Source organism: Meles meles, chromosome 7 (genome assembly GCF_922984935.1).
Source record: "Meles meles chromosome 7, mMelMel3.1 paternal haplotype, whole genome shotgun sequence".
Lineage (NCBI taxonomy): Eukaryota > Metazoa > Chordata > Mammalia > Carnivora > Mustelidae > Meles > Meles meles.
The window spans coordinates 69204527-69225533 of NC_060072.1; the positions used below are offsets into that span (position 1 = coordinate 69204527).

At 38.8% G+C, this 21007-nt stretch overlaps 2 protein-coding genes across 2 annotated transcripts in view; one reads left to right on the plus strand and one right to left on the minus strand.

Annotated features, from left to right (window-relative positions):
• The window catches only part of RASSF8 (Ras association domain family member 8), a 130439-nt gene that overhangs the window by 91823 nt on the left and 17609 nt on the right, over window positions 1–21007 (minus strand). The window lies entirely within an intron of this gene.
• LOC123946827 (NADH dehydrogenase [ubiquinone] 1 alpha subcomplex subunit 1-like) lies at window positions 6536–6922 on the plus strand. The gene has a single exon (XM_046012617.1). The coding sequence runs from the start codon at window positions 6586–6588 to the stop codon at window positions 6796–6798; it is 213 nt and encodes a 70-aa protein (XP_045868573.1). The 5' UTR covers window positions 6536–6585; the 3' UTR covers window positions 6799–6922.

A 21007-nucleotide genomic window follows, 5' to 3' on the forward strand; every position in this document is an offset into this window, starting at 1 on the left:
CTGGGTGGGGCAGAACCCAACTTAGGATGCTGGGAAACCAGAGTGGACATAATCATCTCATCTCTTTAAGACTGAGGGCAAGTGAGATGACTGGGTGGCTCAGTGGATTAAGCCTCTGCCTTTGGTTCAGGTCATGATCCCAGGGTCCTGGGATTGAGCCCTGCATCGGGCTCTCTGCTCAGCAGGGAGCCTGCTTCCCTTCCTCTCTCTCTGCCTGCCTCTCTGCCTACTTGTGATCTCTCTCTCTCTCTGTGTCAAATAAATAAGTAAATCTTAAAAAAAAATCTACCTTTTGGGGTGCCTGGGTGGCTCAAAAAAAAAAAAAACAAAAGACTGAGGGCAGGCTCTGCCACAGGGTCAGAGAGACCAGGAGAATTGCTTGCTATACCTACATTCAGAGAAAAAAATTCTCTAAACACTTCATTTTATACCACCTTCTATGTGCCAAGCCACTGTTTTAAATACTTCGTGCATATTAATTCATTATTTTTCATAACAATCCCACAAAATAAGAATTTCCTCATTTCCTGATAAGGCAAATAGCTTACAACCCAGCTCACCCTGCTAACAAATGACAGATTCTGTATATGAATCTGGCCCTTTTTACTGGAGCATATGCTCTTACACACTCCATAACACTGCCTCTGGCCAGGACTCTGCACCTTGTTCTCCTGACAGGATGGCCTTCTCTCCTTCAAATATTGATTTCAGCCACCCCTCTCTGAGTTTCACATCCATAAGATGGAGATAAGACCACTTCTTTCCCAATGGGATAGAATATTCTTATATCACAATGCCTAATAAAACCATAAAAAATATGCTCTATATCATATATCAGTAGGAAAATGCAAATTAAAACAAGATACCACGACATACCTATTAGAATACCCAAAATCTGTAACACTGAGTATACCAAATGGAACAGGAACTCTCATTCACTGCAAGTGAAAATGCAAAATGATACAGTCACTTCGGAAGACAGTTTGGTGTGCAATAAACATACTCCTTCCATAGGATCCAGTGATTGTACATGTTGATATTTATCCAAAGGAGCTGAGAACTTAAGTTCACAGAAACCTGCACATGGATGTCTACAGCAACTTTATTTATAACTCCCCAAACTTGAAACCAAATAAGATGCCCTTCTGTAGGTGAATATATGAACTGTGGTACATCCAGACAATGGAGTATTATCCAGAGCTAAAAATGAGCTATCAACCATGAAAAGACATGGAGGAAAGATGAATGCACATGACTAAGTGAAAGAGAAGCCAATCTGAAGAAGCTACATACTGTATGATTCCAACCATATGACATTCATTCAAGAAAAGGCAAAACTATGGAGACAGTAAGTGGTTGCCATGGGTTGAAAGAGAGGAAGGAATGAATAGGCAGAACATGGAGAATTTTTAGGGCATTGCAAATCTATACTCTAATGGTGGATACATATCATTGTACATTTACCCAAACACATAGAATGTACAACACCAAAAGCTAACGGTAGTGTAAACTATGAACTGGGTGATAATAATATGTCAATGTAGGTTCAAATTGTAACAAATGTACCACTCTGGTGGAAAATGCTGATAATGGGGAAGGCTATGCACGTGTGGGGTATATGGAAAATCTCAGTAACTTCCTCTTCGTTTTGCTGCAAACCTAAGACTGCTCTAAAGAGATAAAGTCTTTAAAAAAAATGCCTAACAATAGCTGGCACATTGCAGATCCTCAGTAATTGCTAATTCATACCTTTACCTCAAGTGATCATTACCTAGATAAAGGCTACCATCTGCCCAGCCTTCCATGTCTATGTCCAACTAAGGCTCTGGTCAGACAAAATGGCTCCCTGCACAGCCAAAGACAGAGCAATGCTAGGACTGAGTCCGCCTTTCCTCCAAAAGGCGCCAAACAAAATTACCCGGATGTGTCTCCCTTCAATGGATAAGACCAAATTTAAAGATGTCTTCATTAGCTATGAAAAGCACAGCGCTTGTTTGAACCTGGCAATGAAAAGAGCCCATTCCTGAGCTGTTATCTGGCGTATAGGTAACATAATATATAACTTATAAGTTATAGCATTTGATGGAAAAAAAAACCAAAACATTTAGCAAACTACACAACAACTGTAGCAATTTTTTAGAACTCATTTCTGCATGGTGCAACATTAGTGCAGCCCTAAGACTTAACAGAATGGAGTTCACTTTCCACATATACTAACCAATAGGCCTGGGAAACCAAAACTGCCCCATGCTCAAAATCCACATGCTCTGCATCTGAAAAATTAAAGGCTCAAGACCAGGGTCATATCATCACCCTGGACATTTTCCTCTGGGCATATTCCAATTTGTTAAATCCATGAAATTTGGCACCCAAAACTAAAAATGACTTTCTAAAGATGGTCTGATCAGCTTTAAAGATTTATCACCTGCATTGATTCTGCCCTTTTTTTAAAATTAAATTATTTCCATTAAGTGCTGAAGAGATATAAAGGATAAAGAATTACAAGAGAATTCTAGTTGTGCTCACAGCTAGTTTTATGGAAAAAAAATTACTAGTATCTCTGAAGCTCCTTTTGACTCTTCCTAACCCACTCCCTCATGCCCCACTTAGAAGTTAAAACTCCCCTAAATTCTGTGCTTACTCTTGCTTTTAGAAAAATAATCATTTATACCGAAATGATATACTATTTGGTTTGCCCAAATTTCTGAACTTGATATAAATGGAATCATACCACATATAATTTTTTTCTATTCAATATCGTGTTGCTGCTTGGATGGGTGATCTATTCATTTCCAAAGCTACAGAAAGAGTTCCCATGCACAGGTATGGGCTCAGGCTGGCTGTCTCTAGGCAGTATGAACTTTGATGGAGTGGTGCCTATGATGTATTTACTGGTGGTTCATCATGTTCGGTCATCACCTTAGTGCTACAGTACGCCACTGTATGTATAAAGCACACCATGGTTATGTTTTCTACAACTGATGTTTTTTTCCAGGGTTTATGGGGTGGGCCACATAAAGTACTCTGAACACTGATGGATATATACTGGGTTGTAGGGTATGTGTATTTTCAACTGTATTAAATGAAATCAGTTTTCTTCAAAACTGTGCTCATGACCTACTATGGTTTATGAAATTTCCTGGGTTGGATTCAACTTTTGTTTTTAAATGAAAAAGAGCAAATCAGAAAGGAAAAATCATAGAGAACATTACACTTAGGAGGATACAATCAATTCCCTAAAAGTCTGGCTTAAATTATATACAGCTATCATATGTATACACACATCAATAAATGAGTTTTTTTACTGTGGGTCAGTCAGAAAGCTCAGAAACGTCCTCCAGTTCAAGAATTCTTTCTTTGGCTAGGTTTAATTTACCATTTAGCCTGCGTGCTGATTTTTTTTTTTTTTTAAGATTTTATTTATTTATTTGTCAGAGAGATAGAGAGAGTACAGGCAGGCAGAGTGGCAAGCAGAGGCAGAGGGAAAAGCAGGCTCCTTGCAGAGCAAGGAGCCCAATATGGGACTCAATCCCAGGACACTGGGGTCATGACCTGAGCCGAAGGCAGCCACTTAACTGACTGGGCCACCCACACATCCCTGTGCTGATTTTTAAAATCCAATTATACATTTATTTTCTCAACGCTCTCTTTGGTTTTTTCAGCTCCTTTGTCATTTTTATATTCACTTGCTATTCACTCACATTTTTAACATTCCCATTTCTTTAAAACAAAGTTACTTTACATTCTCTGTCTGATAACTATATTTGAGATCACTCCATGTCTAATTCTGTTATCTAGTCATCATGTTCTGTTTACTTGTTTGTTTTATGATTTTGATCATGAGTTAAAATTTCTGGCAACTATAGTTTTCGAACTCTTTTGAGGCCTGGGTTGAAGAAAGATTTCCCCAGAAGGAATCTGCATTTGGTTCTCCCTTGAACTACTATGCAAAAACCACTTTACAACTATATATTGTCTTTTTGAACCACCTAGGTAAGACTAAATTAGGACTGCAAACCTCCATGAATGCTAGGTATTGGTTATGGAATATTAGATAGACAGTTCTCCTTACAGTTTCTGGGGATTGGGAGGAGATCCAGGAAAAAGTTAGTTCTAATTCAATGCTACACTATGGAAGTAACCTTTAGGGGATCCCAGACTAATGTGGAGACATCTATTAAACTTTTTTTTCCCCTAACACAGGCTATGGGCTGTGGAGAGAGCCACAAGAGACCAAGTAAATCAAAGCTGGTACTTGCTGGATTCGACAAGTGTTCTCATACTGGCCATCTCACTCATCTCACGGAGGTCTCGCTTTCATTTTCCGGCCCATGTTTCCCCCTCATCATTTCTAAAGGCACATTTATATAACTTATCTAGCGTTTTTATTTCAGTTTGTGGTAGAAGAGTAGTTTAATGTATCTAGTCTCACACCCACCAGAAATGAAAGGTCGCATTAACCTTTTAAGAGGCCATTACTTCCTGTTCTTTTCATATGAGCTATGTTGAGATAAGTTTCCTCATTCCTGTACTTATGTAACTGCTATTATTTTTAATCTAAATGTGGAAATTCATATTCTGACCCATTAAATTTAGTCTTTTTATGGTTCACTCATTGTTTGAAGCCATTAAAATCATTCTGAATTCTCAGTCTGTCATTTTTAGATTTAACCTGTATCTTCAAACTTTTTCATTCACAAACTTGATTAACGTGCCTTCTATATTTTTATTCCAAGTTGAAAAATATGTGGAACATGATATCCCTCATATATAATTAATTATAAAATATAATTTCTGAAAAAAACTGATACATCAGGAAAGTAGCACCCAGTATGTTCAATTTCACGCAATAAAAGATATTTGCCTGAAAACGTGCTTTTATAAAATCAAGGTTTTATTTCCTTTACCTAAATGTCATTTAAGAATGATTATGGATAGGGGTGCCTGGGTAGCTCAGTGGGTTAAAGCCTCTGCCTTTGACTCGGGTCATGATCCCAGGGTCCTGGGATCGAGCCCCACATCAGGCTCCCTGCTCTGCAGGGAGCCTGCTTTCTCCTCTCTGCCTGCCTCTCTGCCTAGTTGTGATTTCTCTCTGTCAAATAAATAAAATATTAAAAAAAAATGATTATGGATAATTTTTAGTATAGACCCTTGAAATGGGGATTGCTATGCCTCCCTCACACACCACAAATTAAATTTGATACAGATATAAGAGTAGGTTAAAGTTAACAAAAAGGATGGCTTCGAAAACAATGATACAGAAATAATCAATCATGGTTTAAATGTTGCTGACAAGTAAAACCATGACAGCAATGGCAAAGATCCTTCAGGAAGGGCTGAGAGAGTCACACTGAGGTGAAGACCGGTTTAGCCTTTGCTTTGGTGATTAATTTTACAAGAAGTAACAAAGTCATTCAGCATACCTGGTCTATTCCACCTCTATAAGAAAGGGATCAGCAACTAAAAAACATATTAACATTATATAAGGTAACCATATAATTTATCATCGTGGACAAAAGGTCCTTTTGTTATGCCAGAACAACAGGACTGATCTAGTAAACTGGGACATATGTCACCCTAGCAATGTAACTCTTTCTCCTTTTAATAAAGCAACTGCCTCAGTATCTCCTTAAACTGCTCATAAAAAGTGTGCATCCACTGTCAATTTTCTATTGGGCAAAATCTAAACTTATGGGATAATATGCTAATAAGGTCCTTCAAAGCCTCCCTCCCAAATGCTATGTTTAATATACTGATTGTTAAAACAGTCAGTCTGATATCCTTAATTCTTAAAATGAAAGTTTTAAAGGAATTTAAGTTATCTAAAACTTCACTGAACTGTAATATCTTGTTCCATGAATTTTTTTTTAAATTAGCTTAAATTTAAATTCCTGAAATAAGACTATCTCAACAATCTGACATCTATATCCCCTATGATGAAAAAGTTAAAATTAGAGCATTTCTAACTACTGCCCTTGCCTCAGCTAGGCCTGCTCAGGTAGCCAAAATTTTTTCTCACAGGCCTAAGAACTTAGTGCTACCCCTACCCCACTCTTACCAACTAACAAGAAGACATAATACAATTTAAAGCACAAATCCACCTTCCACTATATGTTCTATTGGGCCAACATGGAGTTTTGATATTTTGAACAGGCTGGAAATCACCCCCAAATATCCAGATATATGGCTTCTCTGAAAAAACCTGAAGATAAGCCAAACCCTGGTCCACCCACATTTCCTAAAGACGGTAATCAGGTTGAGCTGAGTGGGGACCACCCCATTTAGGTGGGGTACATATAAATACACACACACACACTCTAGCTTGCCACAGTTGCAACCACTCATCCTTTCTACCAACCCTACTTCACCTCTTAATGCCAACTGCCTGACTACTGTAATGAGTTTGCAAAGCCTGCCATAAAACATGTAAAGAAAAAGATAACCACATACACAGAAGGCCAGCATATTCAAGACAAGGGCATTATACACCCACAGCCTCAGGGGTTGTAGAACAAGAACGTGCAATACGGGGTCACCTTTAACCGGGCCGGGAAGGAGGGTTTTGGCGTTGGCCGCCGCGGTGCGATGTGGTTCGAGATCCTGCCCGGGATCGGCGTCATGGCCGTGTGCTTGGTCATCCCCGGCATAGCCACGGTGCACATCCACAGGTTCACCAACGGGGGCAAGGAAAAAAGGGTTGCCTATTATCCGTATCAGTGGATTCTGATGCAAAGAGATAGGCGCATCTCTGGAGTTGATCGTTACTATGTGTCAAAGGGTTTGGAGAATATCGATTAAGGAAGCATTTTCCTGATGGATGAAAAATAACTCAGTCATGCTCATCTAGCCCTTCTAAAGGTTATGCAGTGTATTAACGGAGTGCATAATAAAAAAATAAAATCAAAAAAAAAAAAAAAAAAAAGAACGTGCAATACCCCAGTGGGTCAGTCTGCTGACTGATTCATCTGTCTGATTTCTTTTATTTTGCTCACTCCCATGCCATTCCTCATCTTTGCTTTTTCTCCTTCCATTGGCCTCATTCTTCTTAAACAAGGTCTTCCCACTACATGCTCAGTTAAATTTCTGCAAACCTACTTTCTCATTGGTAAAATGAGCAAATTTACCTTGCAGAATTGGAAGATTAAACAAGTATGTGGGTAAAGGACTGAGAACAGCCCTGTACCTATAATATTCACTCAGTTTATGAATCTTTTTTTTTATTAACATATATTATTTGCCCCAGGGGTACAGGTCTGTGAATAATCAGATTTACACATTTCACAGCACTCACCACAGCACATACCCTCCCCTATATCCATAACCCAATCACCCTCTCCCTAGCCCCTGACCCCCCAGCAACCTCAGTTTGTTTTGTGAGATTAAGAGTCTCTTATGGTTTGTCTTCTTCCTGATCCCATCTTGTTTCATTTTTTCCTTCCCTATCCACAAACCCCCCGTCCTGCCCCTCAAATTCTTCATATCAGAGATCATACAATAACTGTCTCTCTGATTGACTTATTTTGCTCAGCATAATACCCTATAGTTCCACCCACGTCATTGCAAATGGCAAGATTTCATTTCTTTTGATGGCTGCATAGTAGTCCATTGTATATATACACTACTTCTTCTTTATCCATTCATCTTGTTGATGCACATCTAGGTTCTTTCCATAGTTTGGCTATTTTGGACATTGTTACTATAAACATCTGGGTGCATGTACCCCTTCGGATCCCTACATTTCCAACTTTAGGGTAAATATCCAGTACTGCAATTGCTGGGTCAAAGGGTAGCTCTATTTTCAACTTTTTGAGGAAACTCCATGCTGTTTTCCAGAGTGGCTGCACCAGCATCCATTCCCACCAACAGTGAAAAAGGGTTCCCCTTTCTCCTCATCCTCGCCAACATCTGCCTTTTCCTGACTGGTTAATTTTAGCCATTCTGAACGGTGTGAGGTGGTATCTCACTGTGGTTTTGATTTGTATTTCCCTGATGGTGAGTGATGTTGGACACTTCTTCATCTGTCCATTGGCTATCTGATGTCTTCTGCCCACTTCTTTTTTTTTTTTTTTTTAAACTTTATTTGACGAGAGAGAGAGAGAGAGAGACAGTGAGAGAGGGAACATGAGCAGGAGGAGTGGAAGAGGGAGAAGCAGCTTTCCTGCTGAGCAGAGAGCCCAACATGGGGCTCGATCCCAGGACCCTGGGATCATGACCTGAGCTGAAGGCAGATGCTTAACTGACTGAGCCACCCAGGTGCCCCCATTTCTTGACTGGATAATTTGTTCTGTGGGTGTTGAGTTTGCTAACTTCTTTACAGATTTTGGATACTAGGCCTTTATCTGATATGTCATTTGCAAATATCTTCTCCTATTCTGTCAGTTGTCTTTTGGTTTTTTTGACTGTTTCCTTTGTTGTGCAAAAGCTTTTGATCTTGATGAAGTCCTAATAGTTCATTAGTGCCCTTGCTTCCCTTGCCTTTGGCGATGTTTCTAGGAAGAAGTTGCTGTGGCTGAGGTCAAAGAGGTTGCTGCCTGTGTGCTCCTTAAGGATTTTGATGGGTTCCTTTCTAACACAGCAGTCTTTCATCCATTTTGAGTCTATTTGTGTGTGGTGTAAGGAAATGGTCCAGTTTCATTCTACTGCATGTGACTGTCCCAATTTTCCCAACACCATTTGTTGAAGAGACTGTTTTTTTCCCCCCATTGGATATTCTTTCCTGCTTTGTCAAAGATTAGTTGACCATAGAAGTGAGGGTCTATTTCTGGGCTCTCTATTCTGATCCATTGATCTGTATGTCTGTTTTTGTGCCAATACCACACTATCCTGATAATTACAGCTTTGTAATAGAGCTTGCTGGAATTGTGATGCCACCAACTTTGGCTTTTTCAACATTCCTCCGGCTATTCGGGGTCTTTTCTGGTACCATATAAATTTTAGGATTATTTGTTCCATTTCTTTGAAAGAAACTGATTATTTTGATAGGGATTGCATTAAACATATAGATTGCTTTAGCTACCATAGACATTTTCACAATATTTGTTCTTCCAATCCATGAGCATGGAATGTTTTTCCATTTCCTTATATCTTCCTCAATTTCATTCATGAGTACTTTATAGTTTTCTGAGTATAGATTTTTTGCATCTTGTTTAGGTTTATTCCTAGGAATCTTATGGCTTTGGGAGCAACTGTAAATGGGATTGACTCCTTAATTTCTCTTTCTTCTTTCTTGCTGTTGGTGTATAGAAATGCAACTTATTTCTGTGCATTGTTTTTATACCCTGACACTTTACTGAATTCCTTTATGAGTTCTAGCAGTTTTGGAGTAGAGTCCTTTGGGTTTTCCACATAAAGTATCATATCATCTGCAATGAGTAAGAGTTTGACTTCTACTTTGCCAATTCAGATGCATTTTATTTCTTTTTCTTGACTGATTGTTGAGGTTAGGACTTCTAGTACTATGTTGAATAGCAGTGGTGATAGTGGACATCCCTGCCGTGTTCCTGACCTTAGACAGCTTTTCCCCATTGAGAATGATTTTCGCTGTGGGTTTTTCATAGGTGGCTTTTATGATACTGAGGTATGTACCCTCTATCCCTACATTTTGAAGAGTTTTGATCAAGAAAGGATGTTGTACTTTGTCAAATGCTTTTTCAGCATCTATTGAGAGTATCATGTGGTTTTTGTTCTTTTACTAATGTATTGTATCACATTGACGGATTTGCAGATGTTGAACCAAACTTGTAGCCCAGGAATAAATCCCACCTGGTTGTGGTGAATAATCCTTTTACTGTACTGTAGGAACCTATTGGCTAGCATTTTGGTGAGAATTTTTGCATCTGTGTTCATCAAGGATACTGGTCTGTAATTCTCCTTTTAGATGGGGTCTTTGTCTGGTTTGGGGATCAAGGTACTGCTGGCCTCATAAAATGAGTTTGGAAGTTTTTCTTCCATTTCTATTTTTTGGAACAGTTTTAGAAGAATAGGTAATAATTCTTCTTTAAATGTTTGGAAGAACTCCCCTGAGAAGCCGTCTGGCCCTGGGTTCTTGTTTGTTGGGAGATTTTTGATGAGTGCTTCAATCTCCTTCCTGGTTATGGGTCTCTTCAGGTTTTCTATGTCGTTCTGGTTCAGTTTTGGTAGTTTGTATGTCTCTAGGAATGGATGCATTTCTTCCAGGTTGTAAAATTTGCCAGCATATAGTTGCTCATAATATGTTCTTATAATTGTTTGTATTTCTTTGATGTTGGTTGTGATCTCTCCTCTTTCATTCATGATTTTATTTATTTGGGTCCTTTCTCTTTTCTTTTTGGTAAGTCTGGCCAGGGGTTTATCAATCTTATTAATTCTTTCAATGAAGCAGCTCCTAGTTTCGTTGATTTGTTCTACTGTTCTTTTGCTTTCTATTTCATTGATTTCTGTTCTGATCTTCATGACTTCTCTTCTGCTGGGTTTAGGCTTTCTTTGCTGTTCCTTCTCCAGCTCCTTTAGGTGTAGGGCTAGGTTGTGTACTTGAGACCTTTCTTATTTCTTGAGAAAGGTTTGTATCACTATACACTTTCTTCTTAGGACTGCCTTTGCTGTGTCCCAAAAATTTTGAACAGTGGGTGTTTTCATTTTCATTTGTTTCCAAGAATTTTTTCAATTCTTCTTTAATTTCCTGGTTGATCCATTCATTCTTTAGTAGGATGCTCTTTAGCCTCCATGTATTTGAGTTCTTTTCAACTTTCCTCTTGTGAGTTCTAGGTTCAGAGCATTATGGCCTGAAAATAAGCAGAGAATGATCCCAATCTTTTGGTTCCATTTGAGACCTGATTTGTGACCCAGGATGTGATCTATTCTCGAGAATGTTCCATGTACACTAGAGAAGAATGTATATTCTTGTTGCTTTGGGATAGAATATTCTGAATATATCTGTGATGTCCATCTGGTCCACTGTGTTCATTTAAAGCTTTTATTTGCTTGTTGATCTTTGCTTGGATGATTTATCCATTTCAGTGAGGGGGGTGTTAAAGTCCCCTACTATTACTGTATTATTGTCGATGTGTTTCTTTTTTTTTTTTTTTTTTTTTTTTTTTTTTTTTTTTTTTTTTTTTAAAGATTTTATTTATTTATTTGACAGAGAGAAATCACAACAAGGCAGAGAGGCAGGCAGAGAGAGAGAGAGAGGGAAGCAGGCTCCCCGCTGAGCAGAGAGCCCGATGCGGGACTCGATCCCAGGACCCTGAGATCATGACCTGAGCTGAAGGCAGCGGCTTAACCCACTGAGCCACCCAGGCGCCCCTGTCGATGTGTTTCTTTGATTGTGTTATTAATTAGTTTATGTAGTTGGCTGCTCCCATATTAGGGTCATAGATATTTAAAATTGTTAGATCTTCTTGTTGGATCGACAGACGCTTTGAGTATGATACAGTGTCCTTCCTCATGTCTTATTATAGTCTTTAGCATAAAATCTATCTTATCTGATACACAGATTGCCACCCCACCTTTCTTTGGATGTCCATTAGCATAGTAAATTGTTTTCCCCTCCCTCACTTTAAATCTAGAGGTGTCTTTGCATCTAAAATGAGTTTTTTGTAGACAGCAAATCGATGGGTATTGTTTTTTTATCCATTCTGATATCCTGTGTCTTTTGATTGGCGCACTTAGCCCATTTACATTCAGCATAACTCTTGACAGCTATGAATTTAGTGCCATCGTTTTGCCTGTAAGGTAATTGTTACTGTATACTGTCTCTGTTCCTTTCTGGTCTACTACTTTTAGGCTCTCTCTTTGCTTTGAGGACCCCTTTCAATATTTCCTATAGGGCTGGTTTGGCATTTGCAAATTCTTTTAATTTTTGTTTGTTCTGGAAGCTTTATATCTCTCCTTCTATTTTCAATGACAGCCTAGCTGGATATAGTATTCTTCCTGCATGTTTTTCTCATTTAGTGCTCTGAATATATTATGCCAGGTCTTTCTGGCCTGCCAGGTCTCTGTGGATAAGTCTGCTGCCAATCTAATATTTCTACCATTGTATGTTACAGAGTTCATGTCCTGAGCTGCTTTCAGGATTTTCTGTCACTAAGACTTACAAGTTTTACTATTAGAAGACGGGGTGTGGATCTATTTTTATTGATTTTGAGGGGGGTTCTCTGTGCCTCCTGGATTTTGATATTTGTTCACTTTGCCATATTAGGGAAATTCTCTACTATAATTGGCTCCAACAGACCTTCTGCCCCTCTCTCTATTCCTTCTTCTGAGATCCCAATTATTGTAATATTGTTTTGTCTTATGGTATAACTTATCTCTCGAATTCTCCCCTCAGTCCAGTAGTTGTCTCTCTTTTGCTCAACTTCTTTATTCTCTGTCACTTGGTCTTCTATATCACTAATTTTCTCTTCTGCCTCATTTATCCCAGCAGTAAGAGCCTCCATTTTTTATTGCACCTCAGTAATAGCTTTTTTGATTTCAACTTGGTTAGACTTTAGTTCCTTTATTTCTACAGAAAGGGATTTTATTTCTCCAGAAAGTGTTTCTCTAATATCCTTCATGCCATTTTTGAGCCCAGCTAGCACCTTTATAATCATTGTTCTGAACTCTAGTTCTGACATATTGCCAGTGTCCGTACTGATTAGATCCGCTAGCCATTGGTACTGCCTCTTCTTCTTTTTCTTGTGGTGAGTTTTTCCATCTTGTCATTTTATCCAGATAAGAATATATGAATGAGAAAATAAAATACTAAAAGGGTGGCAAAGGCCCTAGAAAAATATTTGTTAACCAAATCAGAGGAGACCCGAAACTGGAGGAGAGGAAAGGCAGGGGGAATATATATATATATATATATTTGATTGGTGAATAGAACAGAGACACCCACTTGATTTTGGGTTTACTTCCCAAAATTTTAAAGGAAAAACATATATATATACAAAAATAAGGGTAAATATAATGAAGGGATGGAATATGAATATAGAGATGAAAATTTTAAAAAGATTCTGAAAAAGGAACTGATAAGTTGATTGGAAAAAGAAAAAAATATACAAAAGAGGAGAGAATGTGATCACAGTAGAGAGTAGAACAAAGCCATGTGCTAGATTTAGGGTATATTTTGATCTATTAGAAGTAATTATATCTCAAAATTTTAAAGAAAGAAACCTCTATGTATACCAAAAATAAGGTTAAATACAACGAAGGGATAAAATATGACTATAACAATGAGAATTTTAAAAGATTTTTAAAAAAAGGTATTGTTAAGATAAAATAGTTAAAAATGTTAAAAGAGGAAAGAGGAAAAGTTTAAAAATAGAAGAAAAAAATAAAATTAAAAAAATTTCACTTTGCAAGACTAAAGGATTGTGGGGGGAAAAGCCATGAATTCTGTGTTGCTTTCCCCTAGCTCTGGAGTTCACAGTTTTCATTGATTGGTGAACTCGGTCTTGGCTGGATGTTCCTGCTGATCTTCTGGGGGAAGGGACTGTTGCAGTGATTCCCAAATGTCTTTGCACAAGGCGGAATTACACCACCCTTGCCAGGGGCCAGGCTAAGCAATATGCTTGGTTTGCTCTCGGGAGCTTTTGTTCCCTGAATGCTTTCCGTACCACTTTGGAGGATGGGTGTGAAAATAGCAGCCTCCCAATCTCTGGCCCCATAGGAGCCGAGAGCTCGGTGGCCCCACTCCTCATTGCACCCTCAGAGTAAAGCAATCAATGTCTCCCATCTCCCTGGTCTCCCGCTGCACTGTCAGCTCATCTGGCCTGTGACCATGCATTTTTGTCTCTGGCGCACGGCCCCGTTTGGAGTTTTCAAACCCAGCAGATTCCTGCAGCATGCTCCTGTGCCACTCCTCCTGGAAGAGGAAAGAAGGGGTCTCTCCAGATCTGCTACTTGTGGGGTTTCTGCTTGGAAGGGCAGTGGCCTGACTGTGCCTTGGATCATGACTTAAGGTAATCACAAGCTGAGAGCCCCCTCCTCATCTCAAGCTCCGGCTCTGCAGCTGGCTTCCCTGCTCCAATACCTGGGAACTCTTTCACACTCAGACACCCCTGGTCTTTCTGGACCCCACAGGTCCTGAGACCACACTGTCCCCACAAGGGCTCCATCTCCTGCTCAGTCTCTGAAGTGACATCCCTAACTGGAGCAAACTTCTAGAAGTTCTGATTTGGTGCTCCACAGCTCTACTGCTTGCCAGGAGCTGGCCCCATCCCCTGCAGTCTATCTTCCAGTTGCTTCATTTCTCTGCATGCCCTACCTTCCAGAAAGTGGTTGATTTTCTGTTCCTAGGATTGCTGTTATTCTTCTTTTCTATCTCCTGTTGAGTTTGTAGGTTCGGAATGACTTGATAACTATTTAGCTGAACTTCTGGGACCTAATGTTGTTTCAGTCTGCTACTCTGCCATCTTGCCTCAGTTCATGATTCTTAACTATTACTTTGGGCAACAAACCCCAAAACAAAACCAGTAGTGAGCCAATGTAATAAAACAACTTGTTTAATGGAATTGGAGTTTAAAAAAAGTTAAAATTTGCTTGCTTTAAAAAAAAATGGTAACAAATCTATACATAAATAAGCAATAATAAATTCAGTGACATCGTGTAATCACTTAATGGAAAGAGGGCACCTAAGTAAAGTTACTCAGAAAGATTCTGTAAGATTTCCAGAACTCCTTTGCTGAATTCCATGTCCTCATTTAGGCAACATTTTCAATTCTTCCAAGGTGCTTTTAATGAAAGTGCAGAAATGATTATGTAAGAAAGGTCTTTCCCACCCCAGATAGAAAGCACAGCAGTTACTACATTTATTTTTTTTCCATTTAATGGTGTCTTTAAACCAAAGATGCTGTGTATATTTTTGTTATGTATATGTGTGTGCTTTTTTAAATTCTTAAAATAGAATATGAGGGAACTCTTTTCTTTCTCTAAAGAGAATGCTCCATATAATTGTATTATGAGTATATTACAGCATAATGACCCACCCAGCCAAAACAAATAACAACAAAACATTCAAATTTGAGAGTTAAATACCTCGTTAGGACTAGTCCTCTGCAGACTTTTAAAGTCATGGCATATTTGTTTAAACCAGTTTTTAACCAGAGGGGAAGAGTATACTTAGAAAATTTGATGAAAACAAAGAAGTGGACCTAAGGATGAAATCCAGCGTCTTGCACTTAAATTTTTTAAACCACCACTCTAAATTCTGTCACTGTGAACCTAAGTTTAAGAGTCATCTTCTCCAAGAGACCCTTTCTGATTCCTCCCTCTCCTTCTTCCAACAATTAAAAACTGGCCACATCTTCTTGTGTCCTGACTGTACCTGTCACACACTTCTGCCACAGAAATGAAAACACTGCATGTGTTGCTAATCCAGCTTCCCTACTACTCTTGTAAAAGTTCCTCATGGGTAGGAGGGTGCCTGGGTGGCTCAGCCATTAAGCATCTGACTTTGGCTCTGGTCATGATTCCAGAGTCCTGGGATCGAGCCTCATACTGGGCTCCCTGCTCAGTGGGAAGCCCGTTTCTCCTTCTCACACTCCCCTTGCTTCTGCTCCCTCTCTTGCTGTGTCTCTCTCTGTAAAATAAATAAATATAATCTTAAAAAATAAATTTTTAAAAAAGTTCCTCAAGGGTAGGAACTACCTCTGTGTCTCTATCACCCAACACAGTACAAAAAACACAATAGCACCCAAACTCTCCCCCATGGCAAAGCTTCAGCATAGGATGGAATTTATTTAAAATAAATAGTGGTGGGGCCACCCTAGGGTTAGAATTGTAGCTCTGACCCACTCTCCCTACCCATGGAAGTTTGGATAAATTATTCTGTGCCTCAGTTTTTACACAGATAAAATGGAGGAAAAAAAGTATAGACTCCATGAGGTGCTTGTGAGATTTACTTGAGTTAATACAAGTAAAGTGCTTAGCACTTTATAAGCATTCAGACATTATAAATAATTAAATTACTATGATTATTTAAAAATCAGCCTACATTTCCTCACATTCTTTAACTCAATGCTTACTTCATTTTTCTTGAGATCATCCATGATCTCCTCCTTATTGCCAGAAGTCAAGTCTTTATCCTACTTGATTTCCCTCTTCAGCTTCAATACTGTGGGCTATCTCTGTTTTTGAGACTTTTTCCTTTTGCTTCCAGGGAGGATAATGCTCTCACTTCTCTCTGGCTTCTCTTCCTGCCTAGGCCAGCTGTTCTAGCTTCTCACTATTTGACTTTTACTCTACATTCTTACTCTTCTAGACAAGCTTGTGTATTAATTGGTCTTCAACTACTACCACATGTGGGAAAGCAGAGGGTAAAATTTAATATGCTTTTATCTTTGGGGGATAGTTATAAACCATAGAGAGGTTAAATTTAAATTAAAATTAGGGAAAAAAATACATGTATGCCTCTTCCTTACATTTATTTCATAGGTAATATATCTCCAACATATCCAAAAAACTATCTATATTAAGTTTAACTACCAAACTTCATCTACCACATGCTTGAGTGTGTAAATATTTGCACACAGCACTCACCAGACTATATCTTATTTATGTATGTATGGGTGGGTGTCAAAACCTTAGCTTTACCCCAATATTAGAAATCTTTACATTTTTAGCCCTCATTTCTTCTCAGAAAACTATACTCAAGGGGCACCTGGGTGGCTCAGTCAGTTGAGCATCTGACTCTTGGTCTTGACTCAGTTCATGATCTCAGGGTCATGAGACAGGGACCAGCCTGGGGCTCTGCACTCAGTGCAGAGTCTGCTTGAGATTCTCTTCCTCTCCTTCTGCCCCTACCCCTGCTAGCGTGCTCTCTCTCTCTCAATTAAATAAACAGATCTTAACAACAAGCAAGCAAAACTACAACTGAGATTCACTGAGTCTTTGGGCTATGTAAAGTTCACACACACACACACACACACAGTCACTAATCAGATACAATGCACACATGCCCTATTCATGCTGCATTAATATGGGCAAAAATAACATCACCACCAACTTACTTCCCACATTTTGTCAAGAATTCTATAGTCAAGTTAATATGCCTGCTAATAGGCACACTTTCTTATTTTATTAAAGACAAAAATACAAAATTATAGTATAACCTGCCTAGATATTAAAACAGGCTAAGTGTGTTTCAATATCTGCAATTTACTTTTTGAGCCATTTTGGCATAAAGCCTGTGATCTCTGACATGGTTTAGATTAAGCAATAACAGTAACTTTGATAGTAGTGGGAATGCACTGTCCAGGGTAGATCTGGTGGTCTCCAATCAGGAAGCCCATACTTCAGGGTGGTTACAAGAGACAAATGCTTTGGGGACTTTGCTCATTACCTACTAGATAGATTTTCTTTGGTGTAATCAGCAGCTTCTTAATTATAATTAGCCTGATGAATGTCAGAGATAGAATCATGTTGGTGAAACTAAAGGATTCAAATATGTGTGGCTTGTTACAACGTTTTAGAGATACTTCCACCCTTAAGTAAACACTGTAAGAATCTGTTGATGCCTGGAACCCCTCATGACAAGTAAAAGGCCAAGAATCTCTCCTCTGCTATGCTGTTGTCTACTTTAAGTAAATGTTCCTTGAATGGTGTATTAGAACACCTAAAAACACAAATGTGAGAGCCTTCATCAAGCTTACAAGCTAGGCTGTTTGAACAATTCAATGTTACTTGCGCAATGGATGTTTATTTAAACATTATTTGTATGTGTAGTTTAATCAAAATGTGCTTTCATTATAAGCTGGTAGTGAGGCCAGGTAATCCTCACCTGTTTCAAGCTTCTTTGGTAGATACTGCTATCAACCTAATCCCCCAAATACGACACCTAGAAGGTTTGGCAGGACCAAACTGACTGTGGAAGAATGGTGTAAATATTTGTTACATTAGACAATGTAGTCTACAACCTCACTTTGAATGGACAATGTGAATGATGCTTAGCATTCCTTTCTTACAGGTTTGCTATAGCAATCACATGATTTAAAAGAGGCAAAAATGATCTGAAAACTATAAGGCACTATAATAATGTGCAATATTATTACCACCTTTTTGACTATACTTTGAACTTAAAGAATGCTGGTTTTGTTGTCCTTCCTCTTTCCTGAATGTTAGTTTTATCTATGTGCCTGTGCCTTAAGGCCCTTATTCCATTGCTCTGGAATTCCTCCCCACCAAATACATGTACACACACAGGTTTTTGTCTAAAATCTAAAACATTTTGGACTGGAAATAAGATAAGCAATATTTATTATTTATTAACAATATTATTAATATAATCATAGGCAGTACATATATAACATAGCATTAAGTAAGAAACAATGAAGACGTGAGAGAACATAGAGGTTTTGTGACTGCCACTGTACATACTCTTATTAGACAGGTGAGGCTGGCCAGTCTGACTTTGGATACATAAGAGTATTATATTTAGGCCAGTGCCAGTCATTTAGGAGCTTAAAAATAACTTGATTTGACCTCAGAATTGAACAAAGTGTTCCAGATCAGCTCTATCAGAATCTCAGCAGCCTCTGCATATTCAACTAGAATCTACCGTATTTTTTTTTTTAACAGAATGTAAGAGTTCCATGTTCATTTCTGAGATAGGTCTGAAATTTACTGTCATTCCTACAATGCCATCAAATTACATTCACTCAGTGCTGATAAGCAAGTCCTTATTTTTGTCTGTGTTCTGTGCCTTTATTGTCAAATTTGGGAAAAGACTCCACACTTCCTTGGAAGACCAAAAGCCTAGGCTGAGGAATTTAAGCCTGATGCTACCGACAACAGGGAGCCTCCTAGCAGGAGTGTCTCAAGACCTAGTCCCACCAACCTACTATTAACTAAGTGACCTTCCATTGCTATTCTTCTGAATATGGTATGACCTCCCAGTGTCACCACCTATTGGAATTCTATAGGTTTAGTATTTGATGTCAGTGGTCCTTAACTATAAAAACTACAATCTTTGCCAATACTGTATCTTTGCCTTACAACCTAGATAACCTCAATTATGACTTTTAAAAGGCCAACAACTCTGTTGCTCTTGGCAAAAATCAAAGAAACTGTAAAGCAAGATCCCTAATTCTTTTTGTTTTACAAATATTTTAAGTTGTGTACTTAACTTCGTAAGTCATACTGCTTAAAAAGGATTCACAAACTTAGTATACACTTAACTGTTATCTTGCTGAATATCTGAAAAATGCAAAACAATTTTCCTGCTAAGTATATGAAATTAAGAATAAAAACTCCAGGGGCGCCTGGGTGGCTCAGTGGATTAAGCCGTTGCCTTCGGCTCAGGTCATGATCTCAGGGTCCTGGGATCGAGCCCCACGTCGGGCTCTCTGCTCCGCAGGGAGCCTGCTTCCTCCTCTCTCTCTGCCTGCCTCTCTGCCTACTTGTGATCTCTCTCTCTCTCTGTCAAATAAATGAATAAAATCTTAAAAAAAAAAAAAAGAATAAAAACTCCAATGATTTATGTGGATTATTTCCAGAAAAAAACTCAAAATGATTAGTTGAATGAGAGGTGCCTGGGTGGTTCAGTTAAGTGTCTGCCTTCAGCTAAGGTCATGATCTCCTGGGTCCTGAGATGGAGACCACCCAGTTGGTGGGCTGTAGGGCTCCCTGCTCAACAAGGTGTCTGTTTCTCCCACTCCCTTTACTACCCACTCCCAACTCCATTCAGGCTGTCTCTTGCGTGTGTGTTTTCTCTCTCCCTCACTCTCAGATGAATAAGTAAAATCTTTTCAAAAAATGATTAATTGAGAGTAAGAGGCCTACTAAGAAGTTAGGCTGTTCCCTTAATCAAGAAAAAGTAAAGAGATTATAGACAAACTCCCATATAAGACAGTCTTTGTGTAATGATTACAGATGTACCTATAATATCAGCCATTTCAAAATATCCCACCCAACAAGGATGAATCCATGCAAACATCTCTCCGATGCCATAACAACACAGCTGGCATACATCATTGGTAGTCAGAATCACTAAAATGGAAGGCTATGGCATAATGACTGCATGGAAGGAATCCTGGACCAAACAGGGTCATAAAGTCAGTTTCTAATTTCATCTTGAACTCTCACTACTGAATGATCTTGGGCTATTCATTTAGGTCTTCTGAGCTGATTTCTCTAGCTATAAGTTGTCTGATCTGCTTATTTCCAAAAACAAAAATAAAATTATATAGTGGGCACAAAAATAGTTGAAAAACTGAATGGTGTACTGCAAAAATCTAAAATAAGGAGAACCAACACCAAAGGATTGGGCTGCTATGAAAACATCCTAAAATTCTAGGCTAAAATCACAATTTCCTTGGTAATCTGTACAAAACCAGAAGAATCCCTGTCACATGGTATCAAGACTAGGTATATTACACTAGGCTTGTTCTGAACTTATTAGCAAATGGGAGGGAGAACTAGAGACAGTGGCAGACTGAGTTTGAGAGGAAGACCAGTAGAAGACTTGTTCTTGAAAGCTTAGTGCCTTGGAATAAAGTTCAAATTCCTTAGTGTAGCATGTAAGACCCCAACACCTGGTCCCAGCCATATATTCAGCCTCATTTCTCTCTACTCCCAGCAATATACTCCAGATTCAGGGACTCTACACACTGTATTACCTCCCAACCATGGTCCTCCAGCTGGAGTGGCCTCTTTCCAGTTCCCCAATCACCTTTTCCCACCTTTACACCACTGTCCACCAGTCATATTTCTTTTGGTCTTTCAGTCCTTGATTAGATCACACAGTCTTCTAAATAGACTTCTCTGCTCTCCATAGTTCTAAGTAACAAGTTCATCCTCTTTCCTTTTGCTATCATCTTTATTTCCATAATAGGGCTTTTGAAAGTTCAAATTTTCCTTTGCTAACTAGACTATAAGCTTCTTGAAAGACAGGGGCCATCTCCAATCCTCCAAATACCATCCACAACAAGTATAATTCCTTCTATATAACATGTGCTTCATAAATGTTTGTGAAGTGAATATAAACAAGGTGATCTGAATACACTATATTAGAAGACACTGAGCAGTAGTACTCTAAGTCCCAGTTAATTCT